Source organism: Falco biarmicus, chromosome 7 (genome assembly GCF_023638135.1).
Source record: "Falco biarmicus isolate bFalBia1 chromosome 7, bFalBia1.pri, whole genome shotgun sequence".
NCBI classification, from domain to species: domain Eukaryota; kingdom Metazoa; phylum Chordata; class Aves; order Falconiformes; family Falconidae; genus Falco; species Falco biarmicus.
In genome coordinates, this window is record NC_079294.1 from 59,868,419 (window position 1) to 59,889,305 (window position 20,887).

General features: G+C 37.3%; 1 protein-coding gene across 3 annotated transcripts in view; it reads left to right on the top strand.

Moving 5' to 3' along the window:
• ADAMTSL3 (ADAMTS like 3) overlaps positions 1-20,887 on the top strand; it is a 203,288-nt gene that overhangs the window by 28,919 nt on the left and 153,482 nt on the right. For all 3 annotated transcript variants that reach the window (XM_056345954.1, XM_056345955.1, XM_056345953.1), the window contains one exon: positions 18,796-18,915. In XM_056345954.1, coding sequence (XP_056201929.1) covers positions 18,796-18,915 — 120 coding nt within the window. The remainder of the gene's footprint in view (positions 1-18,795; positions 18,916-20,887) is intronic.

Below are 20,887 nucleotides of genomic sequence, written 5' to 3' on the forward strand. Positions count from 1 at the left end.
ATTCTAAGAAATTACACCTGTATCTTTAAGTTAAAGCAAAAGTATGTAATGTACCTGTTAAAGTGTATATGCCTTTACAGAGAAGTTCTTTTTAAAGGAGCGTTTAACATCCCTAAATATATATATATATATGTATCATCGCCCATTTTAGGTGGCAGTGTGCAATGCTGAAAGCCTCAATTCACCGCTAAAACTTTAGAACTTCAATTCCCATATGTATCCTATATGGTTACATGGGCATGTATAGTGTATGTAATTGCACTAACAAAGTCTCAGGAGATTGTCTTTAGTTGAGTTTTAGATAACTGCAGGTTCCTGATGGGCTCTTCTTTGCATATAAGTTACAGGGCTGCTGTATAAACCAATATACGCTGATTTAGCCTGGTGTTATATTTAGTTGAGAAAATAGGCACAATGAGATGTTTTTGCATATCTAAATGAGAACATGAGTCAAGAAAAATGAGGACTGATGTTTCATGTTGAAGGATGCTGCAGCTTGCTAGGCTGAATATCTGCTTGAGCTGGGGCTTGCAGTGGCATGATTGGTCTCATAAAATGGGGGCCTGCTTGCCTGATCTATCTTTTGTGTTAGAAGTGGCTCTTTAATAAGGTAGCTTAGAAGAAAATCCTGTTCAGAGCTGCATAATTAACATCAGATAGGTCAGATGTAATATATGGAATGCTTGAATTGACATAAAATTTAGATTGGGACATGCTTGATTCCAATGGATTTTGCTTTCGGAAACTGTTACTGCTCTTTGCGGAGGCATTGCGCTGATGCCTGTTAAATTCTGTTCATTGACAGTTGTTAAGTTCTGTTCAGCTTTGCAAATGCTGGTGTAGCTCATCTACATCCGTTCCTCTTTCTGGAGGGCTGCTGTAGCAGCCTATGCTTCTTTTTTTGTTTTTTTTTTTTTTTTTTAATGGGCTGTTAGTACCAGAGGCTCTCTACTGCAGTAGCAATTTTTCTCCTGCTGTGGATTTGCATGAGGGTTGGTGCTGTACTCGCCTGTTCTGTAAGGTGTTGGAGTTGCAAAGGCCTCTCAGTGGGATCAGTCAATTCACAGCTGCCATGGAGTGCACATAAGAGCTCACATTTTTGAGAGACATGTAAACTGACTCACAGGGCTCTCACCTATGTGTTATTTTCCTGTATCTTGTTAATGTTTACATTATTTTTATTTACCAATTGAAAAGATATTCAGAATTGTTCTTAATATTTCATCAGAACATTTTAATGTAAACAGCTAACTTTACATCTCAAATGTTCAGTTATTAATTGTCATGATAGTTACCTATGACTTTTATTGGTTATTTCTAGAATCCTATTTCAAGTATAGCAGGATTTGTGCAAGCTTTATTGTTAGGACTGAAATTTAAACTTTATTAGGATTAAGTGTTTAATAGTATAATTTGCTGCATATGTTGCAAATACAAGCTGCTATGAATAGATCCTCTGTAAAAAAAAAAAAGCATTTGATATGTTATGTATGGACTTAAATCCAATATGTTGTTATCTTTAACTAAAGGAAATTATAAGAAGTGATTTACAGAGAAGGGTTTATTCTATTAACTTTAATTTATTTAAAACATTTCTCAACTGAAGCTGAATTTGGTTTTTGTATTTTGACTTTGTTTCAAATGTGCTGTACATTAACTTCCTTTGTTCCTGGAATAGTATTCTGAAAATAGTACAAATTGGCTGTTTTTCATATATATGAGAGGAGAAAAAAAATGAGTAGTAGTAGGTGGAATATTGAAGTGGGGTGCCCTATTTTTGCATTTGCCCACTCACAGTAGACTTGAGAGTTTAAGTGCAACGTTTCCTGTTATATTACTGGCATTTTAAAATATGATTTTTATAGCTTGTAAAGACCTGGGAGAATGGTGCTCTTTTTCCTACATGTTTTCACCCCCCAGTCTCCCAGGAAGCAGTAGTATGGAACACATTGATTTAGAATAGGTATTGGGTTTTTGCTCGATGCTGAAGGAGCAAAACCAGGAGGGCAGCGTAGCCATGTGTTTTCCTGGTCTGCATGAGACATTTGATTAATCTGTGAAATGCTTGTGACTGATTTGGATTCTTATGTTTTTTATGCAATTTGGAATGATTCTGTGTTTGTAAATGGCAGGAATAGATAGTTTTGGCTTATTTTGAGATACAGAGACCATACTAAATCTTGTTGGTATAGGCATTTTGACTTGGAAGTTTTATTATTGTTTCCTTTTAAAGTGCGTAGTTGCTTCTTTGAAGATTTTAAGTAGGCAATCAGGCTTTTTTGAGAAATTTGTTGCATTTTTTTACAGAAAAAATTGCAGTCAGACTCCTCCTCTGTTATTAAAGCTGGAGTAATGCAAAATGAGCAAAATCACTGCATGCATCATCCTAACCCTAAGAAAGGAAAAGCACATAGAGAAGGGACAAATCTCATTCAGTCATTTTTCGATGGTTTTCTGCAAGAGGGCAACAACTTTCAGACCTTGTGTGGATGTGTAGGATTCACTTCAGCCTTTTACCAGGAACTATAAAAAGCTTGTATAAAGGCACAGAATAATTACAGCCTGAGTCAGACCAGCAAGTTGGCTTTTTTTCCCACTATAATGAGGATAAAAGAACCATATCTCTTGGCAAAAAGACTGGGCTCTGAAATGGAGATGTTCTGGACTTGTAATTCCAAGTACGGCCAAGCTTGCAGAGAAATACACAGGCTAAGATTTATATTCGAGTCTTGATATTTAAAATGGATGCTGTTTAGGCTTCATATAATAACATTTTACTCTGTATGAAGCGCAGAGGAGCCAGGCCTGTAAAAAGTGCAAATGAAAATAGGATTACTGCCACAGTCAGCACAGCTTGATTGTGAGAGTGAGACCGTCAATTTGTGCGGTTTGTTTACAATTTGTAAAGCAGTGGAGAATGTGAAGAGATGTGTAATTACGCAGGATAAGAATAGATTGACTGAATCAGGAAGAGCGCAGTATTTTACACCACTGCAAATTTAGTAGATTGTGTAGGTTCTACCTGTAGCAGTTTCTAGTGTCAGGGTTGCTTTAGTCTGAGAAGTTATAGATACCTAGGGCAAAAGGAATTCTCTGCAATTAAATAAAAGGGCGGATGAATTTATTTCCCTGCCTTTGCACAGTCCATTGTTCTTGGATTCTGTCTGTATTTTGAATAGTCTTAGAATGCTAAAGACAAACATATGAGAATCTGGAACCATGCTAAACCTTTAGCTATTGAACTGTTAGGGTTGGCCTGCTATCTCACATTAGCTTGTACTGGCAAACTAAGAGCTGACTGCGGATAAGAAAATTCAGGGGAGGTTATTGCACAGATCCATCCAAAAGTGCTCAGGAATAGTTGAAAAATATTCTGTAGGAATAGTGCCCTTCTGTAAATCTTTAAAATTAAACTATGCTGTCAAGAATCCTGTTTAACCTTATGTGCAAATGGCAGCGGTAAAAGAGAAGCTGCTAGATATGCAAGAATAGGTGATTTTGCACTGCTGGTTAGAAATCAGGCAAGTATTGGAAATGCTGTGTTTTCCCTTGCCCTTGCTGTTTTTGAAAGTAGTGAGCGGAGTATCCCTTGTCCTACAAGAGACAAGACAGCTTTTCAAAAGACAAGGTCAAGTGGACAAACCAAGATTATGTGTACTCTTTTAGAATCCAGTATATAAAAGCTGCTTTTGAAAGGATTCCTTAGTAGTTGTCCTACTTCTGTGAAAAATAGTGGTGTTTTCCACTTTGTTGAAGGAGGGGAGGCTGAATGACTTGCCTTCTGAAAGATGTCTATGTCACATTTTGCATGCAAGACAAATGCGTTAAAAGATTTGATTATACCAGAAGCAACAATAAGAGTCAGTCCCTCCACGGCCTTTCCTGTATTGGTCAAGGTAGGAGGGCTTTTCAGGAGCTTAGCTACAGCCTCTATTTGCTGTACAGTTGTGTGTCTAATTTTTAGTTGCCAGAAGATTCAGTGAAGTTCCAGTAACTAGGTACGTGCTGAAACAGTTATCACCCCCTACAATTAGGTTCTTCAAACAGCTAGAAAAGAGAAGGAAACAAGATAATTCATCTTACTAGCCATCTGCTATGCCATCATAAACTCCAATCCAGTATTCTGAAGGAGTAAAATTATTTTGTTAAATTTCCTGTAGAAAGATAATCATTATTGGAAAGCCATGCATGACTTATGACATGTCTCAATTCATCTGTCCTGGGAGCTATCCACTGTACGTACACATCTGCTTCTGTACACCCACACAGGATGGGAAGATATTCCTCCACAGGAAGGTCTTCCGTTCCCTCAGTATGCAGGTGGTATGTATTGGCAAATCACATATTGTGGATATGGTAGCCAAGTTCCCAGAGCTGTGCACACATAGCGAAGCAATTCACTCCACTTCAGCTGTTTGAGTGTGAATACAAGATGAGTGACTAGGAATGTAATCACATGGCCTCTCTTTTAATGTTCCTTCTGTGATACCTGTGTTAATCACTTATACTCGCTACTGGTTGCATTTGGAATATAGACCATTAGAGGGTTAAAAATGTTATGTTGATGAGATCAGTCACAGTGAAGACACTTGCTGCTTAAAATATTTAAAAAAGAAAATGCAGAGCATTTAAGAAAGCATCATACTTTTTTAAATTCCAAAACGTTAGACAATGTTGTGCCTTTGAATTACAAATGTAATGTCAATTTTTCATCCTTTTTCTGTTGTCATGTTCATTGAATGTCATTCTGTAATCACCTGGAACATTTTAAAACTGCTTAATGAAATTTTTTGCTGGTCATGGAAGATGGGTAATAAAATTTTAGCGTTGAAACTATCTTGATTAGAGCAGGCATCCTGTTCTGAATTAGCAGTTTCTATTTTCATTCTATGTCTGACTTGCTTGGCTGTGTCTTTTAACATTTCAGCAATTCTGGTTTGTTCAGAGGATTTATTTCATTCTTTCCAGCAGCAGATCCTGTGTTTATCTTTTCTCACCTCAGTAAGAGCCCTTTCCCCTTCAGCATATCAGTCCTGCAGTGTTGCTGTACACATTATGTAGACGAACAAAACCGAGAGTCATTAAACTAATGACCATTAGTCTTAACAGTTGTCAGTGAAGAGATGCCTGCAGGGCCTGTCATGTGACCTTTTAATTGCTGTATTTTTTACTGCTAAAGCATAGTTATCTAGGTAGTGGCTTATTGTAAGTGTACATGTGAAATACTGTCAGTTAATGCTAGTAGGTAAATTGTGACCAGGAAGGGGACAATCTTCAGATTAACAGTAGGTCCTCTTTAATACTTGGTCTTTTCCGATTTGAAGACTTTGCCTTTTTTTGGGGTGCTTCGCTTCTTTTGTTATATTTGGGTTTTGTCCACTTATTGACCTTTTTCTAGTCAGCCTTTGCTTTGTTAGTGCTGGACAGTGTGTTCAGCTCAATACAACACACAGTTAAAACCTTGCCCTGCTTGAGATGCTTTTACTGGTAAGAGACAAAGGCAAAGTACCCTTGGAGAAAAACCATCCTCTCTCTCCCCAAGAGTTTTAACAGGGAGTTAGCAAATGGGTGGATCAAAGATACCAGAGCTGGCATCACTGGACTGAGGGAATAGTTTGGCTGACATTTAAATGAGGCTAAGTTAAATACATATGGATGGATGCATGCTGGAGAGGTGAGTTGAGATGTTTGAACAGTGGGCCTGGGTCAGGGAAAGCATTTTGGCAGCAGAAGATCAGGTGGGAATGATCACGATACTGGAAGTCAGTGACAATCTCAAAGTGGTAGATGAGATGTGCTAATAAGACCAAAATAATTTCTTAGGGAAAAACGGTTTACTAGGAAGTAGGATGCTTTACCTGGTGGTTGGTGTAATGGTATTCCTGACATCAGTAAAGCACAAAAAGGTTAAAAGCTCTAAAGTATTTGCAGAAACTTATTTGAGACTTAGAGACTGCGTGCTGTGAACAGTTTCTTTTGGGAATTTTTTTAAAATCATGCTGAAACAGGTGTGCACACGTGGAGGGCGCTTGGCTGAAAGGCATTCACCTCATGTGCCTTATTAATAGCCTTAAACCAACATTCCTGCAGCAGAGCCATGACCATTTAACTGCTTCCTTATTGTGAAAATGTGCCTGACCGAGTCAATGTGCTAGGCTGCTCAGTCCATAAACCCTGCAGAGGGACTTACTGCAATGGAGAAAGAAGAGTAGGTGAAGAACTGGGTTAACATCACTAAAATTATCAGAAGTGGTGGAAAACTAACAGTGGAAAAAATCACGTTTCCCTCGCCATGTGTTAGACACATTCATGTGGTGAGCTGTTGTAAATCATAAGTTAGCCTGAGAGTGAACATCTGGCTGTGGCATTCTCTACAGTCTAATTTCTTTCAGGTGAGAAAGGATTCATCAGCTAGAGGTAACAAGGGAGGAGAACCATTTAGATTACTTACACTTTTACTCAGGGTGGTCTGTCTTTGTAACTAGAATTTTGGGATACCTCTTCACCCCAGGCCCCTTTTTGAAGTTGTGTTGACAAGATGGTAGCAGGTGCTCTCAGTGCTCTGCTGAGAAAGGTGGATGAAGAACAGCGTTAGCCCAAACTCTCCTGTTCCATGGGATAGCAGTACTAGGAGTATGTTTCTAAGTATTTTGGTCATGTGGGTGCTGTTAGGCTACCACACATCACCTTTCCAAACTTTTTTAAGGAAAAGGAAGAAAATTACTTCTGATAATACAGGAAGTGTAATATAGCGCACACTACCCCCACCTCCCAGGCCCATCCAAAGGCCAAAATCAGAAGCTAGGCAAGTTCAGAGCAAAAATACGCAGAATTTTTGTGATGGAGGTAATTAAGTGAGGAAATAATGTATATCCCCTTTTCCTTGGTGCACTCTAAACTGACTGAACCTTTTAGAAAATGTTTCCTATGTTAAAAAGAAGTGATGAACTTGCAGAAATTTCCTCACCTAGTTCTGTGGCCTGTTTCGTGCAGGTCATGTTAGTACCTTTGGAACAAGAGAAGTTCTGGCACCACTGAGTTCAGTTCTCCACTTACCTGAGCAATTTTGCTCTGTTGATCTGTGGATGTGCAAGCCTTTACACAACCTTATATATGTATTTATTCATTGCGGAAGTCACTGAAGTAGGTCAGCAAACACCACTGATTGATAAAGGTTGTTCTTGTGTTAATTCGGTATTAGTTATTTAAGTATAGCTGGGTGACCTTTGTGTGTATGACATAAGTATATTCTTTTTTAGGGGGATATTTATGTATCCTACAGTAATTTGATTTGACTCTTCTCTGAAGAGGAATCTTGCCACCTTATTCTTCGTATTACTGGATTATACCTGTTTATATGGTGTTTACAGGACTCTTTGAGGGTGTCTTTCATTGAGGAGCTTTGTGATGGTAATGTTTGTCAAACTTTCTGTCTTCCTGATCTGTCAGAGTTGCATAGTTGCATGGTCTTTCTGTTCTCCACCTTGAGTTTTGGGCTATTTGATCTTCAAAATAGTTGCACCAAAGATGTATTTTCTTATTGAGAAATTATTCCAGTTCTTGGTGGCTGAGAGTTTGCTTGTTTCCAGGTCTGTTTCTGTTACGAGAATGTGTAGCAATTTACAGTAGCAGAGCAATTTCGTACATTTCATCTACCTGTTCAGTTCATGATAAACACCATGCTGTTGCTGATGACAACATTGCATAAACAGTATGCAATGATGAAAAATTGTTTGTGCTAGGCCAGGCTTTTTGGGGGCTGAATACTTGCCAGTTTTCCTTTGCCACCTGAATCGCAAGCAGATGTACTGAGATTGAGGAACAGGGAGAAGACTCTATAATTAGCAGTGAAAGGCATGGTAGTGCCCTGCAATATATGATAGAGTCACTGTTCAGCCTTACCCACATTGCAGAAGTCTCTGCTTATAATTACAATTGTGAACATCTTTAATGTTAAGATCTTCAGTATTTAGCTCTGAAGTATACAGTGGTTTAGGATTCTTCGCCCCTCCACCCCCAGGTTCAGTGGTTTTAATATCATTCCATTGCCCCACACGTTTCCCTTCTTTGTGTTTTCATTATGCCACAGGAATTCTCTTAAAAATCTGGATCCGCCACTAGTTCTAGCAGGTGTTTGGCTTCTGAGTGCCAGTTTTTTTTCCTTACACAGCTTATGGATGAGAATTTCACTGCCCTTAGGCACAATTTCAACTGAAGTATATGAAAAGCATGTTACTATGTCAGTTCAAATTATATCACTATTAAAGAAAAAACTCAAAAGGAAATTAAATATAAATAATCACGCTAACATAACATAACATTCATAACATTAAGGTTATAATTTAAATTAAAAAGAATTGGGAAAATCTGAGTCAGGAGTCCCGATGTCATTCTTAGCCAGACTCTCCTGAGAGCAGCCATTGTAAAATGAGGATAATGACAACTTTGAGTCATGAGATCTCTTGATGAATAGTACTATAATACTATAGTATATAAGAGCTAAGTGTGTTTTCTAACTCTGTAATGTACTTTATAGGAACTAAGTATTGCGTAAAGTCTTGTCTCCTACATTCTCTCATTATTAGCCTATTTATCTGATGGTGGCTAATAAATTTTTTTTTGCAGTACCCAGCAATGTGCTAGATCCCATTTTGCTCACATATTTATATGCAGATTTCCAGCCACCTGTATCATCTTCCTCGGTGTGTTTAAACTTCTGTGTGGAAAGGTTGGTCATATCTATGCATAATCCTGCAGTCACATCAGTGTGGGCATGTCACTGTGTCCAAATGAAAACAAAGGAGCATTTTGCAAGTGCTGTGCAGGATTACTTACAAAATGGTGCTGTGAAGTTTCACCTGCCCAAAATTCTTGCTTGATGTTAGCTTGTAGGAGGCTTCCTGTTTAGATGCAATTGCTGGTTATCTGTGATCATACATACCTTTCTTGTACAATTTCTTTAGCATTAGAGCAATTGTCCAGCCTGAATATTGGGGAAGAGGGTGAGAAGGAAGTGATTTATTAGAAAACGGTGATGTTGCCCTTGCAAGCCTATTGGGAGCTATTTATCTCATTAGTAAAGAATTAGGCATCTGCAGCCCATAGCCTGCTACAGCCTCTCTTTTGTATCGTGTGGCCCACAATTGTAATTTTTTTTTTTTGCTGTTATTGAATAATCCTGAGGTCTATGTTAATGTATGGCCTGCCAAAGGTACTAAAGTGTCTTGCCCCTCCATGATAAAGGCTCCTATTGATCAATGAAGGAATCACACTGTATGTTTGCTCATTTTATTTAGTTTGTTCTTCTACTCCTTCAGCAATGTGAATCTTCATTCAGTGCATGTGCTGATTTTTTTTTTTACTTTATAATTCCACTGCCTCTGACAGTGATCCTATGTAGCCTTAAACTATGCTCCTTTTTTGCCTTTTGTAAATAAATCTGCTGCTCCTCAAAGATTATGCTTCCAGTCTCCTCTAGTGTGTTAACTGGAGCTGCAATCATGTCCATAGGTAGACAAGCAAGTTTGTTTCCTGCAAATGAGTCTATTTGTTAGAAGTTTGTCAGTTTAGCAAAATAGTTCTTTCACCACATGGCGTTCATGGTAAAGGTCACTTTAACAAAATGGTCCTGGTTTTGTCTGGGACAGAGTTAATTTTCTTACTAATAGCTGGTACAGTGCTATGTTTTGAATTTAGGATGAGAATAATGTTAACACACTGATGTTTTCTTTGTTGCTGAGCAGTGCTTATATTCAGTCAAGGACTCTTCAGCTTCTCGCATGCCCTGCTAGTGAGGAGGCTGGGGTGCAAGAAACTGAGAGGCAACACAGCCGGGACAGCTGACCCCAGCTGACCAACGGGATATTCCAGACCATACGAGGTCATGCTGAACAATAAAACTGGGGGGAGCTGGCTGGGAGCTGCTGATTGCTGCTTGGGGACTGGCTGGACTCAGTCAGTAGGTGGTGAGCAATTATATTGGACATCACTTGTTTTATATATTCTTTTGTAATTATTATTAATTTCCCTTCCTTTTCTATCCTATTAAACTGTCTTTATTTGAACCCACGAGTTTTACCTTTTTTTCTGATTCTCTCCACCATCCCGCAGAGAGGGGGGAGAGGGTGAATGGCTGTGTGGTGTTTAGCTACCTGCTGGGTTAAATCACAGCACAACTTAAAAACAACAACCCAAAAAACTACAGATTATCCTGGTTTCTTTACTAAGGATGCTGGAAGCACTTTTGTAGCATATTTTTTGCTATGGAGATCATAAGAACCCTTAGAAACCTTCAATGAATAAGAGATAAATAGAGTTCCATGAGAACATGCTCCAATAATGCTGAAAGGTCTTGATTTATGATAAGAATTTTACCACTTATTAGGTTACTAAATAAAGAACAAAAGGAGGGTTTTGTTTGGAAGAGTGGAACATATGCTGAAAGAAGGGATAAACCCCCCCAACTTTTTAAAGACTTCAGTCATCTACGTCTGTCTTGCTTGCAAGACTTTAGAAAGAGGTTTTAGTGAAATGGTATTTTGTCTCATTTTCAGTTGTGTGTGTTTTTTTTTTAACAAGGTATTCCTTCCCTTTCACTGTCTAGGCACAGAGGAGTGTTCATCTTAGTAAAACTTCCATCTTAAAAAAAAAAAGTGAAAACATCCCTCAACCAATCCCCCTGCCCCCAAAGCATCAAGCCTCTGAGAAGGTGCAGGTATAATCTTCCTTCATTATTCAGAGCAGTTAGAATTTCACATTATCGTAAGGCAGTGTTTTATATAAGAAATTGTTGAACAAGACCTTTATATAAAACACATAAACAAGAAGTAGAAAAATGCAAATAATCAAGCAGTGTATACAGGAGATATGAGTTCAAGAATGAATTTCTTTCCCTCCATACAGCAGGTACAGTCCCTTCTCACCATACTGCCAGCTCCTCTCAGCCTTTCAACACTGATGCCATTGGTATACTTAATGCAGCTTCTCAGCATCTGTAAGGAGACCAAGTAGACATCCCACTATGCTGGCAATATAAGTAGTATCACTGCTGTGAAACAAAATCAGAGGGCAGGGATTAAAATTACTGGGGTTTTTTGTTATCTAATTTCTTCTTTTCCTACTGGTAAATCCATATCTTTGCAACCCTTTTTTCTTGTTCTTGAGAACGGGCTTGTACACTTTGTATGTGAAACTTTACTCTCCTAATTTCTTCTTTTCCTACTGGTAAATCCATATCTTTGCAACCCTTTTTTCTTGTTCTTGAGAACGGGCTTGTACACTTTGTATGTGAAACTTTACTCTCCGTGGTAATAGTAATACCCAGGTTTTATAGTATATGTTTTGTCTATATGCTATAAAATTGCTTTTAATATTGGCTTTAAATATTGTTGTGCCCATTCCCCCAAGGCTAGACTAAAGACTTAAAGAAATAATTGGGCATTGCATATTTTGACAACAGAATCTGAGCCACAGTCTCTAACGTTCTGATAATAATTGGAAATTAACTGCTCTAGGGTCATCTCTTCTGCGTGCTGTATTTTTCACCTTGGCTCTTATTTATGTAAAGCTAAAAATCATTGAATATATCTAGAGTAATTCACAGCCCTAATAGTAAGTGTTATACTGCAAGGGATGTTGTCTTGCTGCAGAGGTATTTGGGCCCTGACTCTGTAAGGATGGGGGTGGGAACTTTGCCACTGATATCACTGGGCGCAACCTCAGTCTGCTAGTGCAGCTCATCTAAAAGCAAGTATTAGGCACATCAAATCAATCCTTTGGAAAGAAGGCAGAGTCTGCCTAACACAGAGTTTAGAAGCAGCTTCATTGGAAGAAGGAAAACTCCAGGCTTCATATTTCTTTTGGAAATATGAAACATTTGATATTTACGCTGGGTTTTGAAACTAAATGAGATTTTGGCTAAATACTACTGTAGCCTTTCAGTGAAAAGTTTAAGCTTTTAGCCAGACCATAGCAAGAGAAAACATAAGTAGATGTTGATAAATATCCAAAAGCTTAATCACTAGTATAAATTTTAGAAGGTACAGAAAAAGATTTTCCAAATATGTTGATTGCGGGCTGCTGCCCAAGCTATGCCAAAGAAAATGTATTTACATTTAATCTAGAAAAAAATTAGTAGAAATATCCTTTTGAAAAGATGGAAAGATAGTATCTTAATTTAAAACCAAAATTATTTCCATTATCCTTGTCGTGTTCAGTGTTGGCTTTAAGTTGTACAAACCTACAGCATGAAAAAAGGTTTGGACTGAGCACTGTTGTTTTCATGATGTCATCTTAAGCACGTTCAACTCAGTGGAATAACTCCTCATACTTGAATAGGTGCAGAATGGGCTTGGTTTAAGCAGCTGAGATGATGCAGGCAGTGGCTTTCTTGGTTATGAATGTGACTGTAGTTATAGCTTAAGTTCAGTTTTCAATAGTAGATGCTATTCAAATAATAGCTGGATTTTCAGTTTCTAAGTTGCTTGCTGAAAGCATTTTACTATATCGTAAATAGGTGGCTTATGCAAAATACTTATGAATTGCTTTTGCTTATCTTTGTATGTATCTCCAACTTACAGGCACATTTTCCCAAGCTTGCTTTATTTCTACAGGTTCTAAATAGGTCTAGAATGAGAGATGAGAGAATGAGAGATGAGAGGAAAAATCATTAGATTTGGGCTTAAATCAGGTCAGAACTTTGCCTTTAATACAGAGCACACACCACGGAAAAACAATCACGCACTTGAGGTCTGTCCCTGGAAGGACTTTTGCTTCAGTCTTTCAGGCTGTCTCATAATTTCACTTGTGACTTCCCTGATGAAATTTGACAGTCATGCTGAGTGTTTCAGGGTTCTTTTATGAAGAAGTGCTTGGCTTTCATCTGTTCAGCTGAGTCCTTTTTCTTTTTTTAGAAGAAATGATGTTTATAGTTTAATTATGGTTTAAAATGCTGGCCTCTTAGTTTAATAATTAAATAATTGACTTGGTCTCCAGAAATGCTGAGCTGCTGGCAGCTTCTCTGGAAACTCAGTTGAAGTGAACTGAGGGTCTTTAAATGTTTCAGAGTGTCTAGCATTAGGAAGTTGTTTTTGTGAATCTTTGCCATAACAAAAGCTAATCTGAGTCTTACTAGATATTTATTCATCAGGATTGCTTGCTCTGGAGATATCTGAAGTTTTGAACTGCTAATGTGGCTTTGTTTATCTACTAACACACTTCATGTTGTGGTGAAGCTGGAGTGCTATGCTCAATCTAACATTTTTGTACTGGAGTCCTTGAAAATCCATTAAAACGAACTGCTACTTAGCTGGTATATTACTTCCCTGGGGTGTAAATCATATGCTACAGCAGCTTCCTAGACAGGTATTTAACTTGAATTAAATCAAAAGGCACACATTTTGGTATATGATTGGACTTGCCATGCATATTAATCTGACAAACGTGTATTTACGAGTCATTAAGAATGGAGATAGTTTTCTCGCTTTATCTGCTTTTCCCATCTTTCCCCCTAAAACAGTGATTCTGGAAACTGACACTCTCAAGACCCTGTCCAATTCCCCCCTTCCAACAAGAACTAATAAAAGAGCCACAAAACTATGGGAAGCAAACTGCCTTCACTGTGCTGGTCTCTTTTTTTTAATTTATTTTATTTTATTTTAAATAGAATTTACTTTGGGCAAGATAGTGCAGTTGCGCATAACTATAAAGCTCTAAGTGACTGGACCTTTATCTTTTATCTGTTCCTCTTTTTAAAAACAAGTTGTTGAGGCAGTTTCAGGAAGAGTATGGTATTTTGTCATCTTTGGCATTTAAAATAGATAATTTTGAAGTTTTAACCTTCTTTACACAAACCCGTTTGTTGTCATTATACTCCCAATTTCAGCAAGCATGCAGGGTTAGTTAGGGGATGATTGATTTAAACTGAGGTAATGCTGATTTGCATTAAGAAGTGTACATAAGAGCACAGTTTTTCCTTTTTTTTTTTGAAATGTGCTTCTTGGTGCCAAGAAATGCTAAAATTTAAAATTCCTCTGTACCTGAAACAATAGTATTTTATTTCTAATTATGTTCAAGCAATTCCTTTGAGGCGTTCTGTCTCTGCTTTCTCATCTTTTGACCTTCACAACACAGACTTTGCAGAAAGCTCACTTCTGCTGTTTATATATAAATACGGAACATATTTATATATACTTTCTGATCTCCTTGTGGCTATGATTAAGTAGTATAGTGGCATATTATCATGACGTTCAGATGAACTTTGTCATAACCTTTGTATGAAATGATCCCTGAGAACTGTAGACTAAAGTACATTTTTTTAATTTATCTGAAATTACAGTAACAGTTTAAATCCTTGGATGACATTAATCTGTACCTTGGAAGGGATGACCGATGATTAATATTTGTAATTCTTATTCATAGGAAACTCTACATTTCAGTGATTACTCTGATAATTACAAGTGAGTTGGATGGCAATAGTTAATATGAATCCTGGGTGTCAAGGAAAAAGACCAGTTAAAGTAGTTTGTGTTGTATAGTGGTTTCGGAGAGTGCTAATGGGATTCCTTTTGGGTCAAACTGAACTAGAAGATGTGTCCCAGCAGCCCACCTCCTGTGCTTCTGTCACTAAGAGATACTCAGTCCATTAGATTGACTACAGCTGCTTAAAAATAAGCCCCTCTCCTTCAAATACTGTTCATGTGGGTGTTCAGTAATGCACACTATTTATCAGCAGATTCAGTCCTTCTCAGCCATGCTGCTTGCTAATGTCAGCATTGGCTGGGAAGTACTCAATAATAATCCCTCTTACTTTCACTAACAACATAAAATATAAAATCCCTGAAATCGGCAACTTCAACTCAAGCAGATGCTTCCAGTCAGAGTAGTATACAAAGCAATGAAATTGGGCAGCAGTAAAAATGGTAACATGCAAATCTGTGTGGAGGGAGATATAAAAACTGCCAGCTTGGATATAAGCTGTTCATTTTTTCTTCTGCAATTGAAAGTGGAAGAGTAATTTAGTCTTTAAGCACTCAGGTGGGGGGTGATGAGTGAGGAAGCAATCACAGCCTGAGATCAAAGCTGTGCTCAGTGCATAAGACGTCGATTAAGAACAGTGCCATTTTATGCTTCTTAGAACTTACATACATCATCTATTTATCAGGATAGTTCTCCTTGATAACATAGATAGAATGATGTAGAATGGAAGACCTTATTTTTTTCAGTTTCTGACTAATAAGTTACATGTCCCGATTAACTGATACCCAGAAAGATTTTGAAATGCCGATCTGTTTCAGACTTTTAAATTTTCTTCTTCGTCAGTAGAGTAGTACACGCTTCCTAGCTACCTGATATATTAAATTCAATGAATTTTATGTAGTGATTATTATTATATCTGGTTTGGCTACATTATCACCTTCTACTGTCTTCATGTGCTTAATAAAATCATAAAAGCTGCTTTAAAATGCCTGTTCTAAATCTTAAGTGTACTTGTAATTTGACACATTTAACTTAAAGCTAATAACATTAAACTGGCTGTCAAATAAGACTTAAAACGCTAGCGTGAAATGTAATTGTTTTCTGAAAATTGCACTTGCAGTCTTTAGTTTAAAACATGTACTTATACTGGATTAGCCAAGTCATTCAGAGATGATCCCAAATATACTATAAGCCCACAGACTCAAATTTTGTTTAAGCAGCAGTGCCCATAGAAATATAAAAGCTTCACAAGGAATATTGGTAGATTCCTTAGTGGGGAATAAAATGTACTAAGTGGAAACAGTATATTTTGTGCTCAGAACAATGTATGAATGAAAGTGTATTGAACACATGCAGATTATTTGAAGGTACCTATATCTAGAAGGGAAAAACTTTCTGCGACTTTGAGTTGATACAAGAGTTATTTGAGCATTTGAAGCTTTGATTTTTTTTTTTTTTAAATGAACTTCTTGATTTGTATTGTTTATCAGCTGTAATTACTTGGCTTCAACATTGGTTTGCATGACAACTCATAGTGTGTTCCTAGATTTTTATTTTCAATTAAATGCTTTGCTGCACTCCTCCTTTGGTTATAGTAGGTAGGTAGCAGATCAGTTTCCATTGTAACCTCCTGTGTAACCTAATAAAACATTCATCTTTTACACTGAATTTTTCCATGCTTGGAAGCCAGATTTTGCTTGCCTTATTAATCTATCAAGCATTCTTCTGCTTCTCTAGTGGCTAGCTGCTCATTTTTTAATACAAAAACTGAATGTGTTTGAGAAGCCCTTAGTTTCTCATGTCATATTTATTAAATTTTTATTTTAGCTTCAAATGTTGGCATCTTTTATATTCAAAGCATAATACTGATGAATGTTGAAAGACATTTCTATTTTAATTTTTAGCTTATAAAGATGAGAAACACAAGCAAGTTAATTGCTAAATATCCTACTGACAATTTTTTTTATAGGAAACTAGGGAAAAAGTGTGATACATACATTTATCGAAGAAGTGTGGTGGGGTAATTTGGATTATCTTCTGCCCGTAAATTAGGCAGATCTTTCAAAAATACTGTTATAAATTGCTAGTACTTAACACTATTCTTTTCCAAAGTATTTTACAAATATAAACTGAATTTTACAATATATCATTAATATAGGTCAGTTGGTGTTGTAATTGTATTTTACATCTGGGGAAACTGAGGTAGAAATGTTAAGTACTTTAAGCCAGGCCACTTGAGACTTAGAATGCATATCTCTTATCCATTAGTCCTGTGCTGAAATCATAGGATTACATCACTGCCATATTCCCTCACACAGGATCTATCGATAGCCCATTGAAACCAGTGGGGAAAAATGCCAGATTATGTCAGCCAGTTTCACGTCTGGGTTATACTCAACATGACAAGGTCTGTGTCAGCTACAGCCAGCTTGGATTCAGCATGGAGCATAACTGTGCACATCTCTTCGTTGCTTTATGGAGAAACTATTGTTATCAAATGTAGATTTATTCTCCGTATTTTACGATTGAATTCTGCATAAATAAAGTCAGATGGCTAAAGCGTACAAGGTAGACTACTGTTATAACAGGCTTTATAGAAATGGCATGATAACATGATGTGAACATGAATTACTCTTATGCAGGCCTGATGAAAAAATCCTCTTTAAAATCTTGTTCAGTCTTGCGTGCTAAAATATGACCTTTACCCTAGTCTAGACATGTCCTTTGCAAACTATTTCTAGTTTATATGACGATTGCTTGATTTAAAACAAGTATGTTAACCTAATGCTGTCATGAATGATGGGGTTTACAGTCTGAGAAGCTGACAGCTTCTTCTTTGCAGAAGAGTAAGCAAAAGCAATGTAAGCTTCTCCAGACCCATACTGCAAATGACATCTCATCTGCTTTTTATGATATGTCGTGAGCTTGGTGCAGGAGAGAAACTGCAGAAGGTCTTGCAAAGCCTGCCTTTTCCACCACAAACTGGTTAAATTACGTGGATTACTTTTGAAATCTCTGGTTATCTGGCACTGAAATTACACACCTATATTTGATACAGTTCTAGCCAACAGTCTGGAAACTGGTCAATGGCAAGTGCTAGCTTTCATGTAAAATTACTATGTATATGTCAAAATATAACAAACAGTTTAATTAAACCCCATTTATTAAGTTGACTCGTTGGGAAATGTCCAGCAGTAACTCGTACGTTTCAGGGCTTGTTTTCTTCCCTGAAAGGTTTCAACCTTTTGGAAGGTGATTTTCAACTCCTTGCCCCTTTCCACTCTCTCCCTACCACAGCTGGACTCAATATTCTGCATTCAAAAGATGATTGCTTATTTTCTCTAGTATGCAAGCCAATTAGCTTCTCAGGATAAAGTTACAATGTAGTAGGAATAAGGATTTAGAAGTCTGTGCAGTACATTTGCTACATATCTGGGAAGCTTTAGACCTACTATGTAACGACAGCGTATGTGCGTTCAGCATGTCTAGCACGTTTCAGGTGTGTTCCAATTACTGAACATGCACAGATCAGTTAAGCAAAAGCCATTTGTCTAATAGGGGCCCAGGTGGCAGACAGCCCAGCTGGAGGTACTGACTGATTCTGACAGAATTAGCTCCTCTGTAGCTTGAAACAGGCCTTTCTTCCTCTCCCAGTCTGTTCTTAAATGCTGTTCACAAATTGTGAATAGCGTACAGAACTAATATGTACCGCCTGGTGTTCACTCCAGTCATTCCCCGCTCCCTTCAGATTTCTTCTTTGCAGTAATAGCTTCCTGCAGGATGGGAAAGTAATTCACCACGTCATGGTTTCATAGGTTACCCTACTTTGAGAAGGCTGGACTAGATGAGCTCTCAAGATATTTTCCAAGCTGAGTTATTCTATGATTCTATGTATTTGTATCTTCCTGTAAGAATTGATATACTGCGTTTAACCAAAAGCCCATGACCTGCAGCAGCCAGTAACGGTCTAGTGAAGTGTATAAGGGAAAAGAATGTGTAGCCAAATGTTGCTTTTCTAGCGGGTTTTCACAGTGTCTTTCAGCAGTGATGGTTGATAAGCCAGAGATGGTATCTTTTTGTTTATTAGATGATCCTGCTATTTGAGGCATTGTGTTGGGTTTTGGACCTCTGTAAGCATTTGGCATATCCTTGTCACAGAGCTCTGCAGCAAAGTATCCACCCAGAAATCCTTGTCTGAAAACACATAACTTCTTTTTTTCCCCCAGAAGTTCATATCTAGTCTTTGTAATTATACACATAGAGTTTTTTAAAATTTGTGTTTTTAGTAGCTGTAATGTGACCTTTCTGAATCTCTTACAGACAAGAGCAGAGCAATCCCAAGGTGCATACTTCTTGCCTGAGTTTGCACTTTCTCCACAGGGGAGTTTTCTTGAGGATACCACGGGGGAACAATTCCTCACTTACCGTTATGATGACCAGGTCAGTATGCCACATGTGAAAATGACAGAGATTGTCACGTTCTTGTAACTCTGAGATACAAAGTGTGTGTTACCTTTTGAAGGCACATCAAATTTATAGCAAATTGAATGATAACACACTATATGAAATGAACATTAAGGCATTTAATTGTAGAAATAATGAACCAAAACCACGTAAGGGTTTAATAGAATGTAGTAGAGGCAAAAGCAACTGATTTAGATGTGTTAAAAGATGTTTATAGTTAGTTATGTAGTATGTGCAGAATTAGAGGTGGTTGTCCTTTCTGTGCATTGTTTAAGCTACCCTAAATTGTTTTATTTCATGGATAAATCAGTATAAGGCAGATCTTGCATTTCCAAGCTTGTGAAAAGTCAGCACATTTTATTGGTTCATGAAGTTTTCAGAAGGGAAGGTTGAGTGAATTATAAAGAAACAAATGCAAAGTGTAATAATGGATGAAGCAGAGTGTTTAGAAAGCAACAAATTATGAATTTTAAAGTTAAAGATCTTTAATGCTTTCTCCAGACCCACAGAAACATTATGTTAAACATGGAATATAGATATAAATGTAAAGAAAGCAACATGAAAGAAATGCTGTTAATCTTGGCAAAAGATCTAAAGTAAACCTAGGAAATGTGTGGCATGCTGTGGAAATTTACTCATAACACAATATGTTCCAGAAATCAGTCGAGCTTCACATCAAAACTGTCTGAATTACATTCATAGACACTTACAGTACATTTCTTAATGTAAGAGGAGGGAATTTGGTAGGAAACACTCCCTCTGAAAGTCAGAGAACAGCCAAACTTGCCTGGTAGTCACAAGGTATGGTTCTGTCAAGTGATTGGCAGCTCTATTTTGAAAAAATAGTCTCCTTGCAGGAGCTACTTTGAGAAAAATAGCTTGCTCATCACTACTCTAAACAGAACTGAGATGAGTCTGTTAAAGCTTTAGACTGAGTATCTTTTTAGGAAGACAAAAGGAAGCAGAAAAGATGGAATAGAAAGCATGCTGAGCTACTGTAAATATTTTGAATTTAGTTTAAATATGTTTACAATAATTCATACTTTTGCTGTACTAGAGGGTCTTGATTATCAACAGAAAAGGTGCTTAAATGAGATGTCCCCTGGACCAAACACCTGGGAAAGCAAAAACTTACAGGTTGGTAAAATGCAGCTGCAAATCAGGCTGCGTTTAATGACAGTAGTTGAAAATCACTGTAAAGGTTATATGCTTTGATCAAAATAGCTTCTATTAAATGGAGGACATTTTAGAGAAGATGATAAATCAGATATAACTGAGAGATAGTCTGAGTCTTTGAACAGACTGTTTGGACTATGTGAATAACATAGCCAATTAAAAAAACAAGCAAAATGAATCCCCCCTGCAAAAAACCTCAGATACCAGCATAGCTCTATACAGGAGTGAGTTCCAAGCTCAGTTCCATCTGGTGATGGAAAGTTTTCCATTAATTCCATTGGGATCTGAATTGGACCTGGGATATGGTTAGCTTTTGTCCTTCCATGAATGTGATTGGGCTTTGAAGCCTGCTCTTCGTGGCCACTTAGTATGAAATTAAGTTTTAATTCTTGGAACTGAAAATGGTGCTAAAACATCAGAATGTTGAAAGTAAAAGCAACTGTATTAGTTGTAATTTCTTCTGAAAGGGAATTCAGTCATAAAGAATTATTTATTAACAAAAATAAATATATTGAGTGCAGATGGGAACTGATCTATATCTCTAGTTTACCTTCCTGAATTACAAGAATTCTTCAATAAATAGAAAAATTATTCTCCTTAACTTTCTAGGATGTTAATAACAGGTTTGTCATAATGTAGAGTTATAACTTACTTATGCTTTTGCTGAAATGTTCATACAAAACTCAATTTTATCATGTGGTCAAACTGAGCCAGAAAACTTATTTTTTTTTCTTGTTTTCTGTGCTTCGTTCTACTCTTTCATATGACATTT